Raw genomic sequence first — 18,957 nt, 5'->3', positions numbered from 1 at the left:
TTTACTGAAAGTCAATCAAGAACAAAGAAACCACTTTATTTGTAATTATTTGCTATGATGATCATTAGTGACAAAAGTAAAAAAATAATATACAATTATCACAAAAGAGTATGTTAAACAAATAAATGTTGCTTGGTGCAGTGTGTGGAGAATTACAAATAGCCAATTCCACTCCAGCATTAGGCCATACAATCAGGAAACAATAGCATTTTAAAAGATGTCTACAGACAGAATGTCACTAAAACTACCATATCATGTTAAGGTTTAGTCAAGCTTGAACATCATATACTTCAAATCATACTGTTGGTGAGAGTACAAGTGTGATGATTAATATAATTTTCCTGACAGCAATTCAATATGTGACCACACAATCAGAAATGGGGAAACACTTGGAGGAACTTGGAAAAACTGTCTTAAAAAATAAATCTTTAGATCAATAACATAATTTTCCTATTTCAGGTGTCCGCATAAATAAGAGTCTGATTTCTTCAGCGTCTTCACAGCCACTTGTGAGAGAGAAAGAGAGAGAGCCAACACTATATTGCTAGTTGAAGTTGTTGCACCTCAGATCCTCCAGTCCAGAGCACATTAGAATTATTGTCCCGATAGTCAGGTCCAGAGCCATATCCATCTCAATCTATGGCTCTGGTCCAGTTCAGACAGCCATGAAGACTGAAGTCCCCTGGCCTAGAGAAGGAGTTAGGCTGACCATTGCATGTGTGATGTGTGGGAGTTGCAGGCCTGTTTCAAGTTACCTTCTAAATGGCACCCTATATAGTGCACTATTGTTGACAAGAGCCCTATGGGACCTGGTCAATACTATAAAGGAATAGGGTGTCATTTCAGACAAACTTTCAGTGTCCTGGGTGTTTGGTGAAATAATCATCTGTTTTGAACACTGGGGGAAGCTCCTGATCATGCTGCTGATGCCTTCTGGGGCTGGCTGGTTTCTGCAAAGATAAATAATATGGTTCATAATTTATATCCACTGAGAGCAATGTATAGGCCATGAGACCTACCATTAAATACAAAATAAAAAAAACATTACTAAAGCAATAAAAATAAATGATGAATAGCAGATGATCATAGTGAGATATGAACCAGTATCTGTGTGTTAGGGACCTCTCCAATGCCCAGAAAGCTCCGGTTCAAACTCACATTCACCAGCTCTGCAAGCATTATAATGTCAAAATACATTCGTTGATCACCATATATGGAGTTTAGCTGAGCAACCAACTTCATGTACTCCAGTTACTGCCGGTATTTAAAAAAAAAAGACAGGCAATCAAACAAAATGCCTCTTCGGCACCTTCAAAAGTTTGTCACGTGCGCGGAAAGAACAGGTGTAGACCTAACAGTGAAATGCTTACTTACAGGCCCTAACCAACAGTCCAAATTTTAAGTAAAAAAATTGGTATTAAGTGAACAATAGATAAGTAAAGAAATAAAAACAACCGTAAAAAGACAAAATAACAGTAGCGAGGCTGTAACAGTAGCGAGGCTGAAACAGTAGCGAGGCTATATACAATAGCGAGGCTATATACAGGCACCGGTTAGTCGGGCTAATAGAGGCAACACGTTCATGTAGGTATAGTTAAAGTGGCTATGCATATATGATAAACAGAGTAGCAGCAGTGTAAAAGAGGGGGTGGCGGGACACAATGTAGATAGTCCGGGTAGCCAATGTGCGGGGGGACCGGTTAGTCGGGCTAATTGAGGTAATAAACTCAGCAAAAAAAGAAACGTCACTTTTTCAGGACCCTGTCTTTCAAAGATAATTCGTAAAAATCCAAATAACTTCATAGATCTTCATTGTAAAAGGTTTAAACATTGTTTCCCATGCTTCCCACCTGTGGAACGATCATTAAGACACTAACAGCTTACAGACGGTAAGCAATTAAGGTCACAGTTATGAAAACTTAGGACACTAAAGAGGCCTTTCTACTGACTCTGAAAAAGACCAAAAGAAAGATGCCCAGGGTCCCTGCTCATCTACGTGAACATGACTTAGGCATGCTGCAAAGAGGCACGAGGACTGCAGTTGTGGCCAGGGCAATAAATTGCAATGTTTGTACTGTGAGACACCCAAGACAGCTCTACAGGGAGACAGGACGGACAGCTGATCGCCCTCACAGTGGTAGACCACATGTAACAACACCTGCACAGGATCAGTACATCCGAACATCACACCAGCGGGACAGGTACAGGATGGCAACAACAACAACTGCCAGAGTTACATTAGGAATGCACAATCCCTCCATCAGTGCTCAGACTGTCCGCAATAGGCTGAGAGAGGCTGGACTGAGGGCTTGTAGGCCTGTTGTAAGGCAGGTCCTCACCAGACATCACCGGCAACAACTTCGCCTATGGGCACAAAACCACAGACGCTGGACCAGACATGACTGAAAAAAAGTGCTCCTAACTGACGAGTCGCGGTTTTGTCTCACCAGGGGTGATGGTCGGATTCGCGTTTATCGTAAAAGGAATGAGCGTTACACCGAGGCCTGTACTCTGGAGCGGGATCGATTTGGAGGTGGAGGGTCCGTTATGGTCTGGGGCGGTGTGTCACAGCATCATCGGACTGAGCTTGTTGCCATTGCAGGCAATCTCAACGCTGTGCGTTACAGGGGAGACATCGTCCTCTCTCATGTGGTACCCTTCCTGCAGGCACATCCTGACAGGACTCTCCAGCATGACAATGCCACCAGCCATACTGCTCATTCTGTGTGTGATTTCCTGCAAGACAGGAATGTCAGTGTTCTGCCATGGCCAGCGAAGAGCCCGGATCTCAGTCCCATTGAGCACGTCTGGGACCTGTTGGATCGGAGGGTGAGGGTCCATTTCCCCAAGAAATGTCCGGGAACTTGCAGGAGCCTTGGTGGAAGAGTGGGGTAACATCTCACAGCAAGAATTGGCAAATCTGGTGGAGTCCATGAGAAGGAGATGCACTGCAGTACTTAATGCAGCTGGTGGCCACACCAGATACTGACTGTTACTTTTGATTTTGACCCCCCTTTGTTCAGGGACACATTATTCAATTTATGTTAGTCACATGTCTGTGGAACTTATTCAGTTTATGTCTCAGTTGTTGAAACTTGTTATGTTCATACAAATATTTACACGTTAAGTTTGCTGAAAATAAACGCAGTTGACAGTGAGAGGACATTTCTTTTTTTGCTGAGTTCATGTACATGAATGTATAGTTAAAGTGACTAAGCATAGATGATAAACAAAGTAGCAGCAGCGTAAAAAAGGGGTTGGGGGGGACAATGCAAATAGTCCGGGTAGCCATTTCATTACCTGTTCAGGAGTCTTATGGCTTGGGGGTAAAAGCTGTTGAGAAGCCTTTTTGTTCTAGACTTGGTGCTCCGGTGCCACTTGCCATGCGGTAGCAGAGAGAACAGTCTATGACGGGGGTGGCTGGGGTCTTTGACAATATTTAGGGCCTTCCTCTGACACCGCCTGGTGTAGAGGTCCTGGATGGCAGGCAGCTTAGCCCCAGTGATGTACCGGGCCGTACACACTTCCCTCTGTAGTGCCTTGCGGTCGGAGGCCGAGCAGTTGCCATACCAGGCAGTGATGTAACCAGTCAGGATGCTCTCGATGGTGCAGCTGTAGAACCTTTTGAGGATCTGAGGACCCTTGCCAAATCTTTTTTAGTTTCCTGAGGGGGAATAGGCATTCTCGTGCCCTCTTCACGACTGTCTTGGTGTGTTTGGACCATGTTAGTTTCTTGGTGATGTGGACACCAAGGAACTTGAAGCTCTCAACCTTCTCCACTACAGCCTCGTCGATGAGAATGGGGGCGTGCTCGGTCCTCCTTTTCCTGTAGTCCACAATCATCTCCTTTGTCTTGATCGCGTTGAGGGATAGGTTGTTATTCTGGCACCACACGGCCTGGTCTCTGACCTCCTCCATATAGGCTGTCTCGTCGTTGTCGGTGATCAGGCCTACCACTGTTATGTCATCTGTTGTGCCAACTTAATGACAGTGTTGGAGTCGTGCCAGGCCACGCAGTCGTGGGTGAACAGGGAGTACAGGAGGGGACTGAGCACCCACCCTCAGGCCCCCGTGTTGAGAATCAGCGTGGCGGATGTGTTGTTACCTACCTTTACCACCTGGGGGCAGCCCATCAGGAAGTCCAGGATCCAGTTGCAGAGGGAGGTGTTTAGTCCCAGGATCCTTAGCTTAGTGATGAGATTTGAGGGCACTATGGTGTTGAACGCTGAGCTGTAGTCAATTAATAGCATTCTCACGTAGGTGTTTTTTTTGTCCAGGTGGGAAAGGGCAGTGTGAAGTGCAATAGAGATTGCATCATCTGTGGATCTGTTTGTGTGGTATGCAAATTGGAGTGGGTCTAGGGTTTCTGGGATAATGGTGTTAATGTGAGCCATTACCAGCCTTTCAAAGCACTTCATGACTACGGACGTGAAGGCAGATTACCTTAGTGTTCTTGGGCACAGGGACTATGGTGGTCTGCTGAAACATGTTGGTATTACAGACTCAATCAGGGACATGTTGAAAATGTCAACGAAGACACCTGCCAGTTGGTCAGCACATGCCCGGAGCGCACGTCCTGGTAATCCGTCTGGCCCCACAGCCTTGTGAATGTTGACCTGTGTAAAGGTCTTACTCACGTCGGCTACGGAGAGCGTGATCACACAGTCATCCGAAACAGCTAATGCTCTCATGCATGCCTCAGTGTTGCTTGCCTCGAAGCGAGCATAGAAGTGATTTAGTTCGTCTGGTAAGCTCATGTCACTGGGCAGCTCGCGGCTGTACTTCCCTTTGTAGTCTGGAATAGTTTGCAGGCCCTGCCACACAAGACAAGTGTCGGAGCCAGTGTAGTACAATTCAATCTTAGTCCTGTATTGGCGCTTTGCCTGTTTGATGGTTCGTCGGAGGGGATAGCAGGATTTCTTATAAGCTTCCGGGTTAGAGTCCCGCACCTTGAAAGCGGAGGTTCTACCCTTTAGCTCGATGCGAATGTTGCCTGTAATCCATGGCTTCTGGTTGGGGTATGTATGTATGGTCACTGTGGGGACGACGTCCTTGGTGCACTTATTGATAAAGCCAGTGACTGATGTGGTGTACTCCTCAATGCCATCTGCAGAATCCCGGAACATATTCCAGTCTGTGCTAGCAAAACAGTCCTGTAGTTTAGCATATGCTTCATCTGACCACTTTTTTATAGACCGATTCACTGGTGCTTCCTGCTTTATTTTGTGCTTGTAAGCAGGAATCAGGAGGATAGAATTGTGGTTAGATTTGCCAAATGGAGGGTGAGCTTTGTATGCATCTCTGTGTGTGGAGTACAGGTGATCTAGAATTTGTTCCCTCTGGTTGCGCATTTAACATGCTGAAATGAGGTAAAGCTGATTTAAGTTTCCCTGCATTAAAGTCCCCGGCCACTAGGCGCGCCGCCTCTGGGTGAGTGGTTTCCTGTTTGCTTATTTCCTTATACAGCTGACTGAGTGCGGTCTTAGTGCCAGCATCTGTCTGTGGTGGTAAATAAACAGCCACGAAAAATATAGATGAAAACTCTCTAGGCAAGTAGTGTGGTCTGCAGCTTATCATGAGATACTCTTCTTCAGGCGAGCAAAATCTAGGGACTTCCTTAGATTTCGTGCACCAGCTGTTGTTTACAAATATGCAGACCACCCCCCTCGTCTTACCGGAATGTGCTGTTCTATATAGCCGGTGCAGCGTATATCCCGCAAGCTGAATATCCATGTCGTCATTCAGCCACGATTCGGTGAAACATGAGTTTTTGATGTCCGGTTGGTAGGATATTCGTGATCGTACCTCGTCTAATTTATTGTCCAATGATTGTACATTGGCAAGTAATACTGACGGTAAAGGCAGTCGGCGGATCCTTACGAGGCACCCCGCTCTGTGTCCTCTGTAGCTGCGTCTCCTTCTCTTGCCAATGACGGGGATTTTGGCCTTGTCGGGTGTCTGAAGTACATCCTGTGCGTCCTGCTTGTTGATGAATATCTTAATTTACTCCCGTTACGGCCGGTTGAGCTGTTGTATATTTACGACCTGTGTGTGGCAGTAATGAGTGGTTGGATGTGCCGAATAGGCATTTTTTCAGTTGCTTGTACATTTTTATTTAGACTTTTTTTGGATGTACATACCAGTCGTAACGGGATCAAATTAAGATAGTAGTTGTTCAGCGAAACTCCATATTTGGTGATCAACAAATGTATTTTGACATAACACTTGCAGAGCTGGTAAATGGGAGTTTGAATCTGAGCTTTCTGGACTTTAGAGAGGACTCTAACGCACAGATACTGGTTCAGGGGCAAAGGAGGTTGGTAGCACCTTAATTTGGGAGGACTGGTTCGTGGTAATGGCTGGAACGGAATAGTGGAATGGTATCAAATACATGGTTTCCATGTGATTGATGCCATTCCCTTCACTCAGTTTCAGCCATTATTATGAGCCGCCCTCCCCTCAGCAGCCTCCTGTGTTCAGGGGAGACGATGATTAAGTATAGGAATACAGATTTCACACTTCAAATAGAAAATGCCTTAATTTTTGACTGAAATGCTGATTGATTGGTTGGTTGATTAAATCCTCACATTTAGAAAGCCTGGGACATTCATGGTGCGGAACATCTTTCTGAAGGCGCCCGGCAGGGTTCCTTGTTCCCTCTCTGCCTGAGTGACCTGGTCCTCCATGACATTCACGTTGGCACCTACAATCTTTACAAATGCCTAGACACAACACCAGGGAACAGGGTCAGATACAGTACTACCATATCAGTGTCCCAAATATAGTACATAGGGTGCCATTTGGTACACAGATCATGTCATGTCAATGACAACATCCTGGTCATTATCAATTACATGAATTAAATCACACTTACATCCAACTTGTCAATCTTTCTGTATATTTGTCTCATCTCTTCTGATTTTCTATGTATTTGAGGTAAGTTCTCGTTGACAATCTGTGATGTGTCATTGCGGATCTATAACCAGAGGAAGAAAAGTTATAAATGTCTCACCCACTTTCACAGATGATGACATGAACAGCACATACAGGGTTAGGCAAAAATTACAAAATTCTATTACAAAATACCATAAAGATCAATGTGTCAAAAATAAACTACAACATACTTGTAATTTGAAATGTATTTCATTCAAATACATGTATTTTGTATTTTAAAATACAGAAATACATTTGCAAGTAGCTGGCCTGAACAGCAACAACATTCCCAGTAACGGTTACAGAAACATTAAATCAATTTTAATTGGTCACATACACACGGTTAAATGTTATTGCGAGTGTAGGGAAATGCTTGTAACTTTTTACTTGCTAGAACTGTGATATGTTGTTATTTATCTCCCGTAGTTGAATGCACTGACTAAGTCACTCTGGATAAGAGTGTCTGCTAAATGACAAATGTATATATGAAAATACCAAAATTAACTGCAAAGCACACTGGATACTATTGGCTCATTAGAATAATAATCAGCATGCTTTGCAATTGTACATTGTTAACTCTACAATTATATTTCGTTAATTTAGCAGATGCTCTTATCACACCATAGTGCCATCACACACCAATGCAGGGTGAGAAGGGGCTACACAATTGTGAACCACTATAGAAATAAAATGGTATACCTAGAAAAGTATTATTGTATTGTGAAAATACAAATTACAGCTCTCGAAAGTATCTTCTTAAAAAAATCTATTGGCATGTAGTTCAACTCAGTGTAATACAAATTACAAATTGCACAGAAGTAATTGAAATGCATACTTCACATACATTTAACAGAAATACTGCACATCTCTTAACACGTACCATATCAAGCATTCCTACAAATTCATCCACCCTAGTCAGCATTTCCTCCAGACTTTTCTCCAAACACAGGATCTGGGGTATGGAAAGGACATGGTTATAACCACAGTCAAGTGACCTTTAACTTGGTTCACGCGTATCCAGTTATAGCTAGCATGTTGCTATATTGCAACTCAGCATAGATAGGATGCTGTATTTTACCTCTATCGGAAAGGTTGATCAATTCTAACCTCATCTCCAGCAGTAGCTCTGATGTAGGAGGAGTAACTGAGAGCAGTGTGTCTCAGGATCTCATCCTCCTGGTTGTGGTCTGGGTCGGGCTCTGCGGAGTTGAAGCTCGGACTCTGCGAGACTGCTGCGCCGAAGCTGGGGCTATGCGACACGGTGCCACTGCTTAGGGCCTCGCTCAACATGGATAAACTGCTCGCACTCTGCGACACGAAGCCACTGTCCCGACTCACCTCGGCACTGGACTCCTCCAGCGGGGAGAGAAAACCTACCCTATTTTCCATCCTAGGCTCCATCTCTGCCCAGTTTCCTGATGTCACCTTCTGCTACAATGTTATGATTGTCAGATGATTAAATCACGTAGTTGAAACTGTGGATGGCGGCTTACAAGGGTCAAGTAGAACTAAGCGAAAAGGCGCAATTTTAAAATCAGGGCCGTTTCTCCCTCAAATTGAATTATCAGTCTGATAATTGTTTCTAATGGAGATTTTGAGTTATCACACAGGAAACGTTCATTTTCTTTCTATATCAGTCACCTGCAACAATGTTCTACAATAAGAAAAACAGGAAAGCAAGTGCATTTGAAACCTTTATTTCCAAAAATTCTCTCCCCAAAAAATGACAAAACAGTAAGAAAATAAAATGAGCACAATATTCACAATACAATTCAAATTAATTGCATAAAGGGTTTGAATTTCAATTGTGGGAATTAGTTGAAGTGATACTTACAGTTTGCTACGTTGAAAGAGCAACTAGGTCTACTAAATAATGATTGAGCAATTACAGATCAAGCCCTAATATCCATTCAACTATTGTTTACATTTGAGTGCTCAGTACATATCTGGGCTAAAATGAATTAAAAAAGGCACCAAGTGTTTTACAAACCTTTTCTCCAATGTATGTGTGGAGAATGTATTGAAATATCTGTACATCATCATAACATAGAATAAAAACAGTCCAGTTTACATGACATGCAGAAATATTCCCAATCATAATTATCCTCGTACCATTATACCTAATGGAATCACTTGTTCATAGGTCATCGTCTTTCTTGTAAAAATCTATTATAAAATCCTTATGTACATTAAAAAGATAGTAAAAAATAGACATTATTCCAGAAAAAATCTAGACGTTTCTGTAATAAATATAAAACCTGTAATATTTCTTAGGTGTGAATATGTGGGCCCACACTGAGTCGATGGTACTACCAGGAGGGGGCAGTGACCAATACATTATAGCACTACTCAACAGGGTTAAACTGACTGTCCATAGTGAAGAAATGCAGGGAATAACCTCAATATGGTCAGAAGACCACATTGTCAAGGTAACCGGAGCAGCCTTTGGTGAGAGGAAAAGGAAAGAGCAACAAAAAAAAGTACATGTTTGTGAACCAAAATGGGGTGATAATCCTATATTAATCCTGGGAGTACTAACATGGCGATTTAAAGAGTTGAAACAAGACTGTTTAACAAAAAAAAAAGTGCAAACCTTGACAGCTTAAAAGCTTTGAACTACAATGTGAATAATGGTGAGAAGAATCCCATACAAAAATCTAACCACAGATGGATGGCTTAGTGTCCCACATAATCCATATACTTCAAAGTCTACCATATCATGGATGGATGGATGGATGGATTGTGCTTGTAAATGAAAGTATAACTGGATCCGAACATGGATCTCAATGCGTGTGCCCAATAGTGTAGGAAAGTGAATGAGTGAGGTTAAGCAGACGCAAATTCAGGTGTTATCACCTTCACACTCCAGCATTCCTGCCTGGTGTAACAGGGTTCACATCCCCCTCCCTGGTGTAACAGGGTTCACATCCCCCTGCCTGGTGTAACAGGGTTCACATCCCCCTGCCTGGTGTAACAGGGTTCACATCCCCCTGCCTGGTGTAACAGGGTTCACATCCCCCTGCCTGGTGTAACAGGGTTCACATCCCCCTGCCTGCTGTAACTAACAGGGTTCACAGCTGAGCAGAGGTGTCTTGAGTAAACAGTAAAGATAAGAGTATTTTTTTTCCAAAGAGCATGTTGCATTCCTGGAGTCCATTTTAGGAGCTTCACAAACAGAACTGGTGGAGAAGAGGAAACAGGATATAGACTAGGCCCATATTCAGTGTAGGAAGTATTCCTTGATAGCGGTTCAAAACGTACCAGGTATAAATGACTGCTGGTAAGGGAAGTAAGAGTTTTAGTACATGTGATAATCCAATACTTCTCATTAAAGCTTAGAATAATTTATTGGAATAGATACAGATGATTGATGAGAATCTTCCAGTTAAAATACAGAGATCGAGAATCAGTACAGACAGGCAGCATTTTACAGACACATAATTGTTCTTAAAAACAAAAGCTCAGGGTTGGTCCCAAAAAGAAGATGGCAATTCAGATTAAAAGTGGTCACTAAAGGATAGCAGGTGAATCCCATCAAGACATTTAGAAGACATAGAAAACTTTCAAACAAACAATACAGAATAAACTTCTTGTTTCCTGGATTATTTGTCTTAGAAAAAATGTAAAGAAATTAGTAGGAGGTTTGAGGAACAATGTTCATTCTCATGGTGGATATACCGGGCATGGGATGCTCCAGCTCACATCCAAGTGTGTGTGTGTGTGTGTTATAAAAGTGTAGGCGTGTGTATTATAGGGTGATGACAGTGCCATCCTCTTCCACCCCTCCCCGGGGCAGGGCCAGGCTGTGTCGAGGGTCCGTCCTCATGGTGCTGAGGATTTTATGGAGGCTGCCGTTGCTCTCCCGGAGGGCTGGGTTGCTGCTGTGGTGCTGGGAATGGTGGTGCTGGAGGGTGTGGGGCTGGTACTGTGGGTGCTGGAGGTTCAGGTCCCTGTGCAGCATATAGCTGAGGCTGCCGTGGTGGGAGAGGCCGTTGAGGCTGGGCTGGGAGTGGAAGGAGGGTTGGGAGTGGAAGGAGGCGGTGGAAACCACAGAGAGAGGTCGGGTAGGGGGGCTGGGGTGTTCCACGGGTGCTGGGGGAGAGGCTTGGGTGTGGGAGCGTGACGTTGATGCCACAGACACCACTGATGTGTTGGAGCGCCGCGACGGCCGCTTGAGGCTGCTCTCGATGACGATGTCTGACTCCTCGTCGCTCTCCAGCTCGTCGGCATAGCCGTGGGCACCGGTCACCATGGCTGTGGTGGACAGGCTGGGGTAGCCGGTGGAACCGCTGCTGTCTGACGACTGACCGGAGCTGCCGGAGATCCGGCTGGCTCGCACCACGTTGTTCCGCTGGTTCACTGGCTTCACTGTGACAATCAGGTTGTGGCTGTTGGCAATCATCATGTCAGTCACCTGGTCCAGTGTCTTCCCAGTAACCTCGATGCCGTTGACCTCCAGGACCTCGTCGTTAACAGCCAGCAGGCCTGTGCTCTCAGCCAGGCCGCCAGGCACCATGCGGGAGATGAAGATCCCAGGAACCTTCTCCAGGCCATGGGGTGTCACCCGTACGCTGGTCCCATCCCGGATGTAGAACCCCAGGGGTTTGTCGGAGCCGTGACGGTAGAGACGAACGCGGCGGTGGGACTCCGGCAAGATGTCCACATCGATGATGGAGGAGACTGGCCGGAAGTCCTGCGGCATTCCGATGCGGATGTGAGGTCGCTTCCTGTTGACGTCGTTCCTCAGCGCCACCACAGCCTTCTTCTTCCGGGTCAGAGAGTGGGTCCCGTAGCTGCTGTAGTCGACCTCCTCTGAAACACATAACATGAGAAATAGAACTGGTTAGAACCTTTTCTGAAACCCAGAACAGAACTGCTAAGAACTGAAACACAGAATATAACTGATTAGAACTGAAATACAGAACTGCTAAGAACTGAAACACAGAACAGGAGAAACAGAACTGCTTAGAATCTCCTCTAAAACACAGAAAATATAGAACCCATTAAGACCTCCTCTGGAAGACAGGAGAAAACTGCTCAGAACCTTGTCTGAAACACAGAACAGAACTGCTTAGCTCTCAGGAACACTACATTTAACTGGAAGCATATGAGCCTCAAATGGTGAGCAGATGTTGCCTTTGAAAGAACACATCATACATAAGGTTTTATTTGCAGCAAGACATTTATGCAGCTCTCATTACCATACACATAAACAGGCCTTACTTCAACCTCCTCTAACTCTACCCCTGGGTAAAACAAGTTTACCAGTCCCACTCTAAAGAAACACCCACACAAGGAGTTGAAGACAATGGGAAGTTTCTCATTAAAACCCTTCAGTTTGTTTAGGGTGAAATCCTTTCCCTCCACTCCAGAACAAAGATTTAACTGGGCTGAACTTGTAGCTGAACCTGTTGCACTCTGGGCCATAGAGAAAGCCTGATTGGTGCTGTGCTGGTCTGGTGTAGCTCTGCAGTCAGTGGGGTGGAACACAGAGCCATAGGAGGAACAATTGTAATCAAACCAAACACCAAGATGGGATTACAGTTGGAATACCAATCATTCTGAGCTTCAGTTGTACACAACACAGTCTGCAAGCAAGTGTGATAATGCAAAACAATAAAAAAATATTTCAAAAAATAAAAATGTATTTAAACCAACCCAATATGTCAAGGCTGTATTCCGTATACCGGGGTATTTGGTTTTTCAATAACGTTGAAACTATTTAAAGTTTTTCAATAAATGTCAATATTCATAGCTGCTTTTTAAGTTAATACCTGCAGTCAACTTGTGCAATACATTCAGAAATCCTTTCACCCATCACATTATTTTACATTAGGAAGCTTACAGTAGTTCCCAAGAACAGTTGCGCCAGTCACGTGTTTGTTTGTAAATAGCACAATGGGAGAAAGTGGGAGCTGTTGTGCGGCGCACGAGGTGATGAATTTACACGTGTATGCAATTCACTACCTAATGTTTGGTATGAGACATCTTATAAAATGACCTTCTGACATGTTGGAGCAGTCAAAGAGCTCTGGATGAGTTCTGAACAGCTGCCATATTTTCCTTGTGCTTCCTACTAGTGTTTTTTCCCCTCCTCCGTTCTCCCCTCTGCTCCTTCCTTCAAAAAAGCATGCATCACAACTTTGTTCATTTGCACAATCTCTCGTTTGCTTTCGCTTTTAAAAATGTCCACACCCACCGAAAATTACATTTGGTAGCTATTAGCTATGCTTCAATAACTTAACGAGCTGGATTTTCATTTAGTTTGTTCCTTTTCGCTCGTTAGCATATAGCTAATAATGTGATTTCGCTATTACTTGTACTACATTTTGTTAGCATTCTGGTAATGTACGGCCAACGTTTTTTGCTGTTGCGTTTTTAGCGCCCCTTGTGGGTTAAGACGGTAATACCAGAAATCCCAGTATGGCAGAAGAACGGTATGACTATGAAAATCTGGATACCGCCCAAGCCGAAATAGGTCACCACTTTTCTCAGACCATGCATTCACAAAGACAGGAAGAGACAGAGAGAGATGGAGATAGATACAGTATGATAGTGAGAGGACTGCTCAGGCATAATAAACTCATCCTGTGACCTTCCTTTCAGGACATGTCTGTTGTGTGTTGAGCCACAGCCAGGGATGAAGTTTGTCTGTACAGTGTGAAGCACCGTGCTGCAGGAACAGGAAGCCCTACTGGGACAGACACACACTTCCATGGCACAATGGGCCACGAGTCATAGTCCCTACTGGGGTGGACACCTGCCTGGGAACTCGGTGTGTGTGTGTAACAATATAGCATATGGATGTGGGATAACCATATAGTCACATGGTATGGATGTGTTCCCTCTGCCACTTCCTATGCTAAAGTATTTGTTTTGGCCAATTCTCTCTGTGCTAATAGTTTCAGTGGGAATGTGTAGCAGCACCGCGGTGGGAGTGTTTTATGCACTACTGTACTGAACCATAACTCCCAGGCAGACTCTGTTGACTAAATGACTTTCCCCACTAATGAAGGAATCTAATGACAGGACACAACACGCCGTTTTAATAATGCTGTTCTGAAAGCAAACTGCTGCACTCCTTGCTACAGATACAGATGGCCACAGCTATCGAAGGTACGGAACCACAAGCCACAGAACTCCGTCTGGCCAGCTCTACTGTTGATTTTCACATAGAACCCACCCTGCCAGCCCCAGCCCTGCACAACCAGTCAGAGAGGCTGAAAAATACCTGTAGACACCTGTTCCTGTTTCACTGCTGCTTTCAACTGTTGTATTTATGAATGCTTCCCAAAGCTTCTGAATATCAAAGTATGGTGCAGAAGTTATTGTTAGTTGTGGGTCGAGGTAGCAGGGAGCGTGATCATTTAGATTGAAGCCAGACAGGATTTTATTATGGGGAGGAATGTATGCCACAAGTGCAAGTCTGCTGATGGGAAACACATTGAGGCTGCACTGAGCCATCTCATTACCAAGGTGGACTGGTCTACCAACATGTCCCTTCCATCCCAAAATCATTGGCACACCTCGCCCCTGGGCAGGCCTGTGTCCCAGGCATACCTCATGCGACACGCTCTGATGGAACTACATTCCCCCGGTAAGGAAACCCCTTGACCCAGACCGCCCCAGGATCCAATATTCCTAAAAAGAGAGACCTATTCCCAATAACAAGAGAAGTTGGCAGCAGATCTAATGGGATCTGAGTCCTGGCACTAGAACCAGGATTTATCTGAGGACGTTATTCTGTCAGCTTGCCTCCTGGCTGGCTGGCCCGCCCCACAACCAGCCGGCTGGAGTTTCCATCCCAGGACTGCATGCCGTGGTAGAGGCCAGTTTGGACCAGACAACACCTGACCAGACCAGCGACTGCCTGTTGTGCCAAGAGTGGATCAAAACAGGATTCTTTCCCCTTGACTAGGCCCAGTACTGTCTGACTGGCATAGAGAGAGACAGGCAGAGGATGCTGGGCTTGTGGTCTCAGTCTGTTTCATCTGCCCAACGTGCCCAGTCACGCAGGCTGCCGTAACAACTCCTGACAAGAATAATCCCGCTGCACTGATGCATGATGGGAAAGCAAACGTGAACTCATTGATCAAAGGTTCGCCGGTCGTTACCAGACATCAGAACTAACTGACTCCCAATGTCCTTTCCGAACTAACAGAACATTGAGGGTCAAGAAAGAGTTTATGAACATTCTGTGAGTGAGTGGTGAGTGAGTGAGTGAGTGAGTGAGTGAGTGAGAGAGAGAGAGATAGAGAGAGAGAAGGAAAAGGGTGGCGTCTCACCAAGTTCCAGGACGGATGAACAGACTGCTGACTAGAATGGAAAGACAATTCATTCAAACCCAAATACTTGGAGGGTAAGATGGAAGGAGAATTAGCCCAGTAATGTGATCGCTGCAGCCCTGTTGGATGAAATCGAATGATCAGAGCATGATGATGTGGCTTCTAGAGCGTCAGGGTAAAAGGAATTTAGAAAAAGTCAATGCTTCTAGAGTCAATAAACTTCAGCTCGATGTTGACCGACGCACCACAAAACATTTACTAATGGTACTAATGCTGAGTCAAGAGAATACAGCTGAATAGCTGGGCATGAAACTGAAAACACTGACACGAACCCAATAAACTTGAACATCTTCCTCATGAAAACTAGTCTGAAAATGAACTGGGAGGCATCTGAATTGGCATCCACATAGTTCACTACTTTTGACCAGAGCCTATGTAGGGAATAGGGTGCCATTTCAGATGGAGTCACAGTGAATGAAGTGCTAAGGTACAAAAAAATAACAGCCTCAACGAAGCCATGTGATGCTGGCCAGTCACCTGACTTGGCTCTCCCATCCCAGTACAGGTCAGGGTTTAGAGGTGAAAAGTAAAGTGCCTACATTCCTCTGTGTGTAAGAGGGCCGAGAAGGCCCTCCACCCACGATCTGGTCAGACTGCAGGCTGGCTCTGTGGAGTTTCACCAGTCAGGAATGTGACACCTGATGGATATAGAGATATCTCTGGACAGGTTTAACTTAACTCAGTGTCTGTCAGCTAGTCCTAAACCTCCATCCTCTCTATAGGGTGGGCTGAATCCCAAATGGCACCCTATTCCCTACATTTCTCTCCTCTTGTTAACCGGACCTGTGAAAAATAGCCTCCTTTCAAGTCCTACTGGGTTTTTACTAAGTCCAATAAAAGCAGGAATATAAAGAGTTTTATGATCAGTCATTAGGCCTCCCCATGTGCTTTGATCTCAAACCTCTTGTAGTAAGTTTAGTACTGAATGTATGTATTCACAAGCAAGGTGAATGTAGCCTACTGGGCAGCACAGGGCACAATGAAAAACAAAGTACAAAACAGTTTCCATTTGAGACACTATTTTTAAGACAATTTTTTTCAGTTCAAATCTAGGAACAGTGCTTATTGTGTGATGTATTGTTGTTGACATGTGATAATAAAGACTGGTACAGACGACACAAAGACTGGTTTATAAAATGGGAACATTCTACACCTCTGACAAACCAATCATTAGCCTGGCTTTACAGAACGTTAATACCAAACACTAGCTTTACAGAACGTTAATAAACACCAAACACTATCTTTACAAAACGTTAATAAACACCAAACACTATCTTTACAGAACGTTAATAAACACCAAACACTATCTTTACAGAACGTTAATAAACACCAAACACTATCTTTACAGAACGTTAATGAACACCAAACACTATCTTTACAGAACGTTAATGAACACCAAACACCATCTTTACAGAACGTTAATAAATACCAAACACTAGCTTTACAGAACGTTAATAAGAAACACCTTTGCTGCAACATAAATCACATGTGGACTTGTTCTGTTGCGTAATCTGTTTAGTAATTAGTCTGACGTAAGACTAACGATCTGAGCTGGGGGTTAGTTGGTATTTGTGATTGACGACAAAATGTGGCATGTCACACCTACGTCATGCAAAAGCTATGATGCAGAGATTTTTGGGACTCTCAGCACCTCTCTCTGTTTACCAGGTATACTGTAGTCCTCTAGGATCTCCTCTGTTTACCAGGTATACTGTAGTCCTCTAGGATCGCCTCTGTTTGCCAGGTATACTGTAGTCCTCTAGGATCTCCTCTGTTTACCAGGTATACTGTAGTCCTCTAGGATCTCCTCTGTTTACCAGGTATACTGTAGTCCTCTAGGATCTCCTCTGTTTACCAGGTATACTGTAGTCCTCTAGGATCTCCTCTGTTTACCAGGTATACTGTAGTCCTCTAGGATCTCCTCTGTTTACCAGGTATACTGTAGTCCTCTAGGATCTCCTCTGTTTACCAGGTATACTGTAGTCCTCTAGGATCTCCTCTGTTTACCAGGTATACTGTAGTCCTCTAGGATCTCCTCTGTTTACCAGGTATACTGTAGTCCTCTAGGATCTCCTCTGTTTGCCATGTGTAGCCTACGGGATCCAGACCCTGATTGTTCCTTCAGTTTGAGTTAAATACTTAACAGAGACTCGTCAGAACCATGTTGGTCAGCCAGCAGCAGCCACACAAGAACAGAACATCAGGTTTCTGTCAGGCTGGTGTGGGAGGTAAGAGTTCACGGAGAGAGGGTGAGAACATCCTTCCTCCAGGCCAGGCTTGGGTTAGGGTTAAGGTTGGCAACTGGGTGTGACCCCTGGAAGAAATGCTAGTATTTAGATGAGACCTTGCTACAGACCCCTGCTAGGCCTGAACAGCCAGCTCACTGAGGAACACATGACCCCAAAGATCAAGAGCCTCCTCTAAAAACAGCATGGGTAAGCACTACTCCGGCTGTACTCCGGCTACTGCAAAGACTGCTCACGCAACACAGCTAGGCTATCGATCTGCCAGAGAGACAATACAAGGGGTCTTTCTTACACCACCACAGGAACAAAGTGACTACACAGTGACTAACTGCACTTACTGCCAGTACAGACCAGAAACACCACAGAGCATGTATAGAGGGTATAGAGGGCACGGCACACAGCTGCCTTTCCCATTATGTCCCTGGCTGCTGTGGTTAGCCTGGCCCTGGTCAGAGATTACTGGAGAAATCCCCCATCCACATCTCCAGAAAGCACAACACCAACCACCAGATGTTGTGCATCACCTGCAGGGAGAGGGCCAGTTAGAGGTTCTAAAACCTGTGTGATCACATCTGTCCGTACCGCATCAGGAAGGTCTGAGTTGCAGCAGAGGACATGCCTGATTCCTCTAACACTAACATGGAAAAAGGAAATCACCTAGAATAAAAGGAGCATTTAAAATGTTTATTCTTTTATTTTTTACATTTGACATTCTTGCCAGGGTAGCAGGGTCAGGGAGGAATGTTTTAGGGGCCTGAGAACATACATAGTCAATGGCTGGTGGAGGGAGAAACCCTTTAAGTTCCACCCCCCCTCCCCAATAAACACACATACATATCCTCACACAAAAAAAGTGCCCAGGAACTATTAGTCTGAGCCCTTACAACCACTGCTCCTCTATAACAGGGAGCAGAGCTAGAGGCAGGGGAAGACAGAGGAAAGCCTCTGGAGATTTGACTATATTCAAATACTGTCATAAGACAGACGGGGCAAGGAAGAGAGGAGGAGCTCTAGCTCCCTAAGAGTGCACACTCAGCAGCACAGCCCTCCCCCTCCTCCCCCCTGCCTGTTACCACCAGACATCTGGGACCAGTTAGAGGGCTGCTGCTGAAGAGATCAGGGTGGAGAACAGGAACGGCAACACTACGACAGAGGATTAGCCTTCTCCTCTTCTTCAGATGCATCACGAGAGAGAGATGAGTAGACTGCGTGTACTCTATATACTACTACTGTTTGTAATTCAGCCATCTTCTAACCGCTCTGATAAATGGCCACCCTGAGAACACCGACATCCATATGTCCCAAAAGTACAGAAGGAAAGTCTTTCAGCAGTAAATTGGGAGTTCAGGGCCCCATATTCATAAAGGGTCTCAGTTTGCCTTTTAAATCATAATGAATAAGAGGAGGGAACTGATCCTAGATCTGAGGCGCTC

General features: G+C 44.7%; 2 protein-coding genes across 2 annotated transcripts in view; both read right to left on the bottom strand.

The window, feature by feature from the left end:
• Positions 1-15: 15 nt before the first annotated feature.
• On the bottom strand, positions 16-8,418 carry LOC106570231 (biogenesis of lysosome-related organelles complex 1 subunit 4). Its single transcript, XM_014142330.2, has 5 exons — positions 8,041-8,418; positions 7,814-7,885; positions 6,875-6,976; positions 6,588-6,722; positions 16-950 (listed from the first exon to the last, which is right to left on the bottom strand). The coding sequence occupies exons 1-5, from the start codon at positions 8,332-8,334 to the stop codon at positions 855-857; spliced, it is 699 nt and encodes a 232-aa protein (XP_013997805.1). The 5' UTR covers positions 8,335-8,418; the 3' UTR covers positions 16-854.
• Positions 8,419-8,614: 196 nt separating this feature from the next.
• Positions 8,615-18,957, bottom strand: part of LOC106570232 (partitioning defective 6 homolog gamma) — a 42,893-nt gene continuing 32,550 nt past the window's right edge. The window contains exon 3 of the mRNA XM_014142331.2: positions 8,615-11,745. Within this exon, the coding sequence (XP_013997806.1) occupies positions 10,682-11,745 (1,064 nt within the window). The 3' untranslated portion in view covers positions 8,615-10,681. The remainder of the gene's footprint in view (positions 11,746-18,957) is intronic.

The sequence above is a fragment of the Salmo salar genome, chromosome ssa14, assembly GCF_905237065.1.
Source record: "Salmo salar chromosome ssa14, Ssal_v3.1, whole genome shotgun sequence".
Classification (NCBI taxonomy): Eukaryota; Metazoa; Chordata; class Actinopteri; order Salmoniformes; family Salmonidae; genus Salmo; species Salmo salar.
Note: the sequence above shows the minus strand (reverse complement) of the source record. Positions and strands in the feature narration are given on the sequence as shown.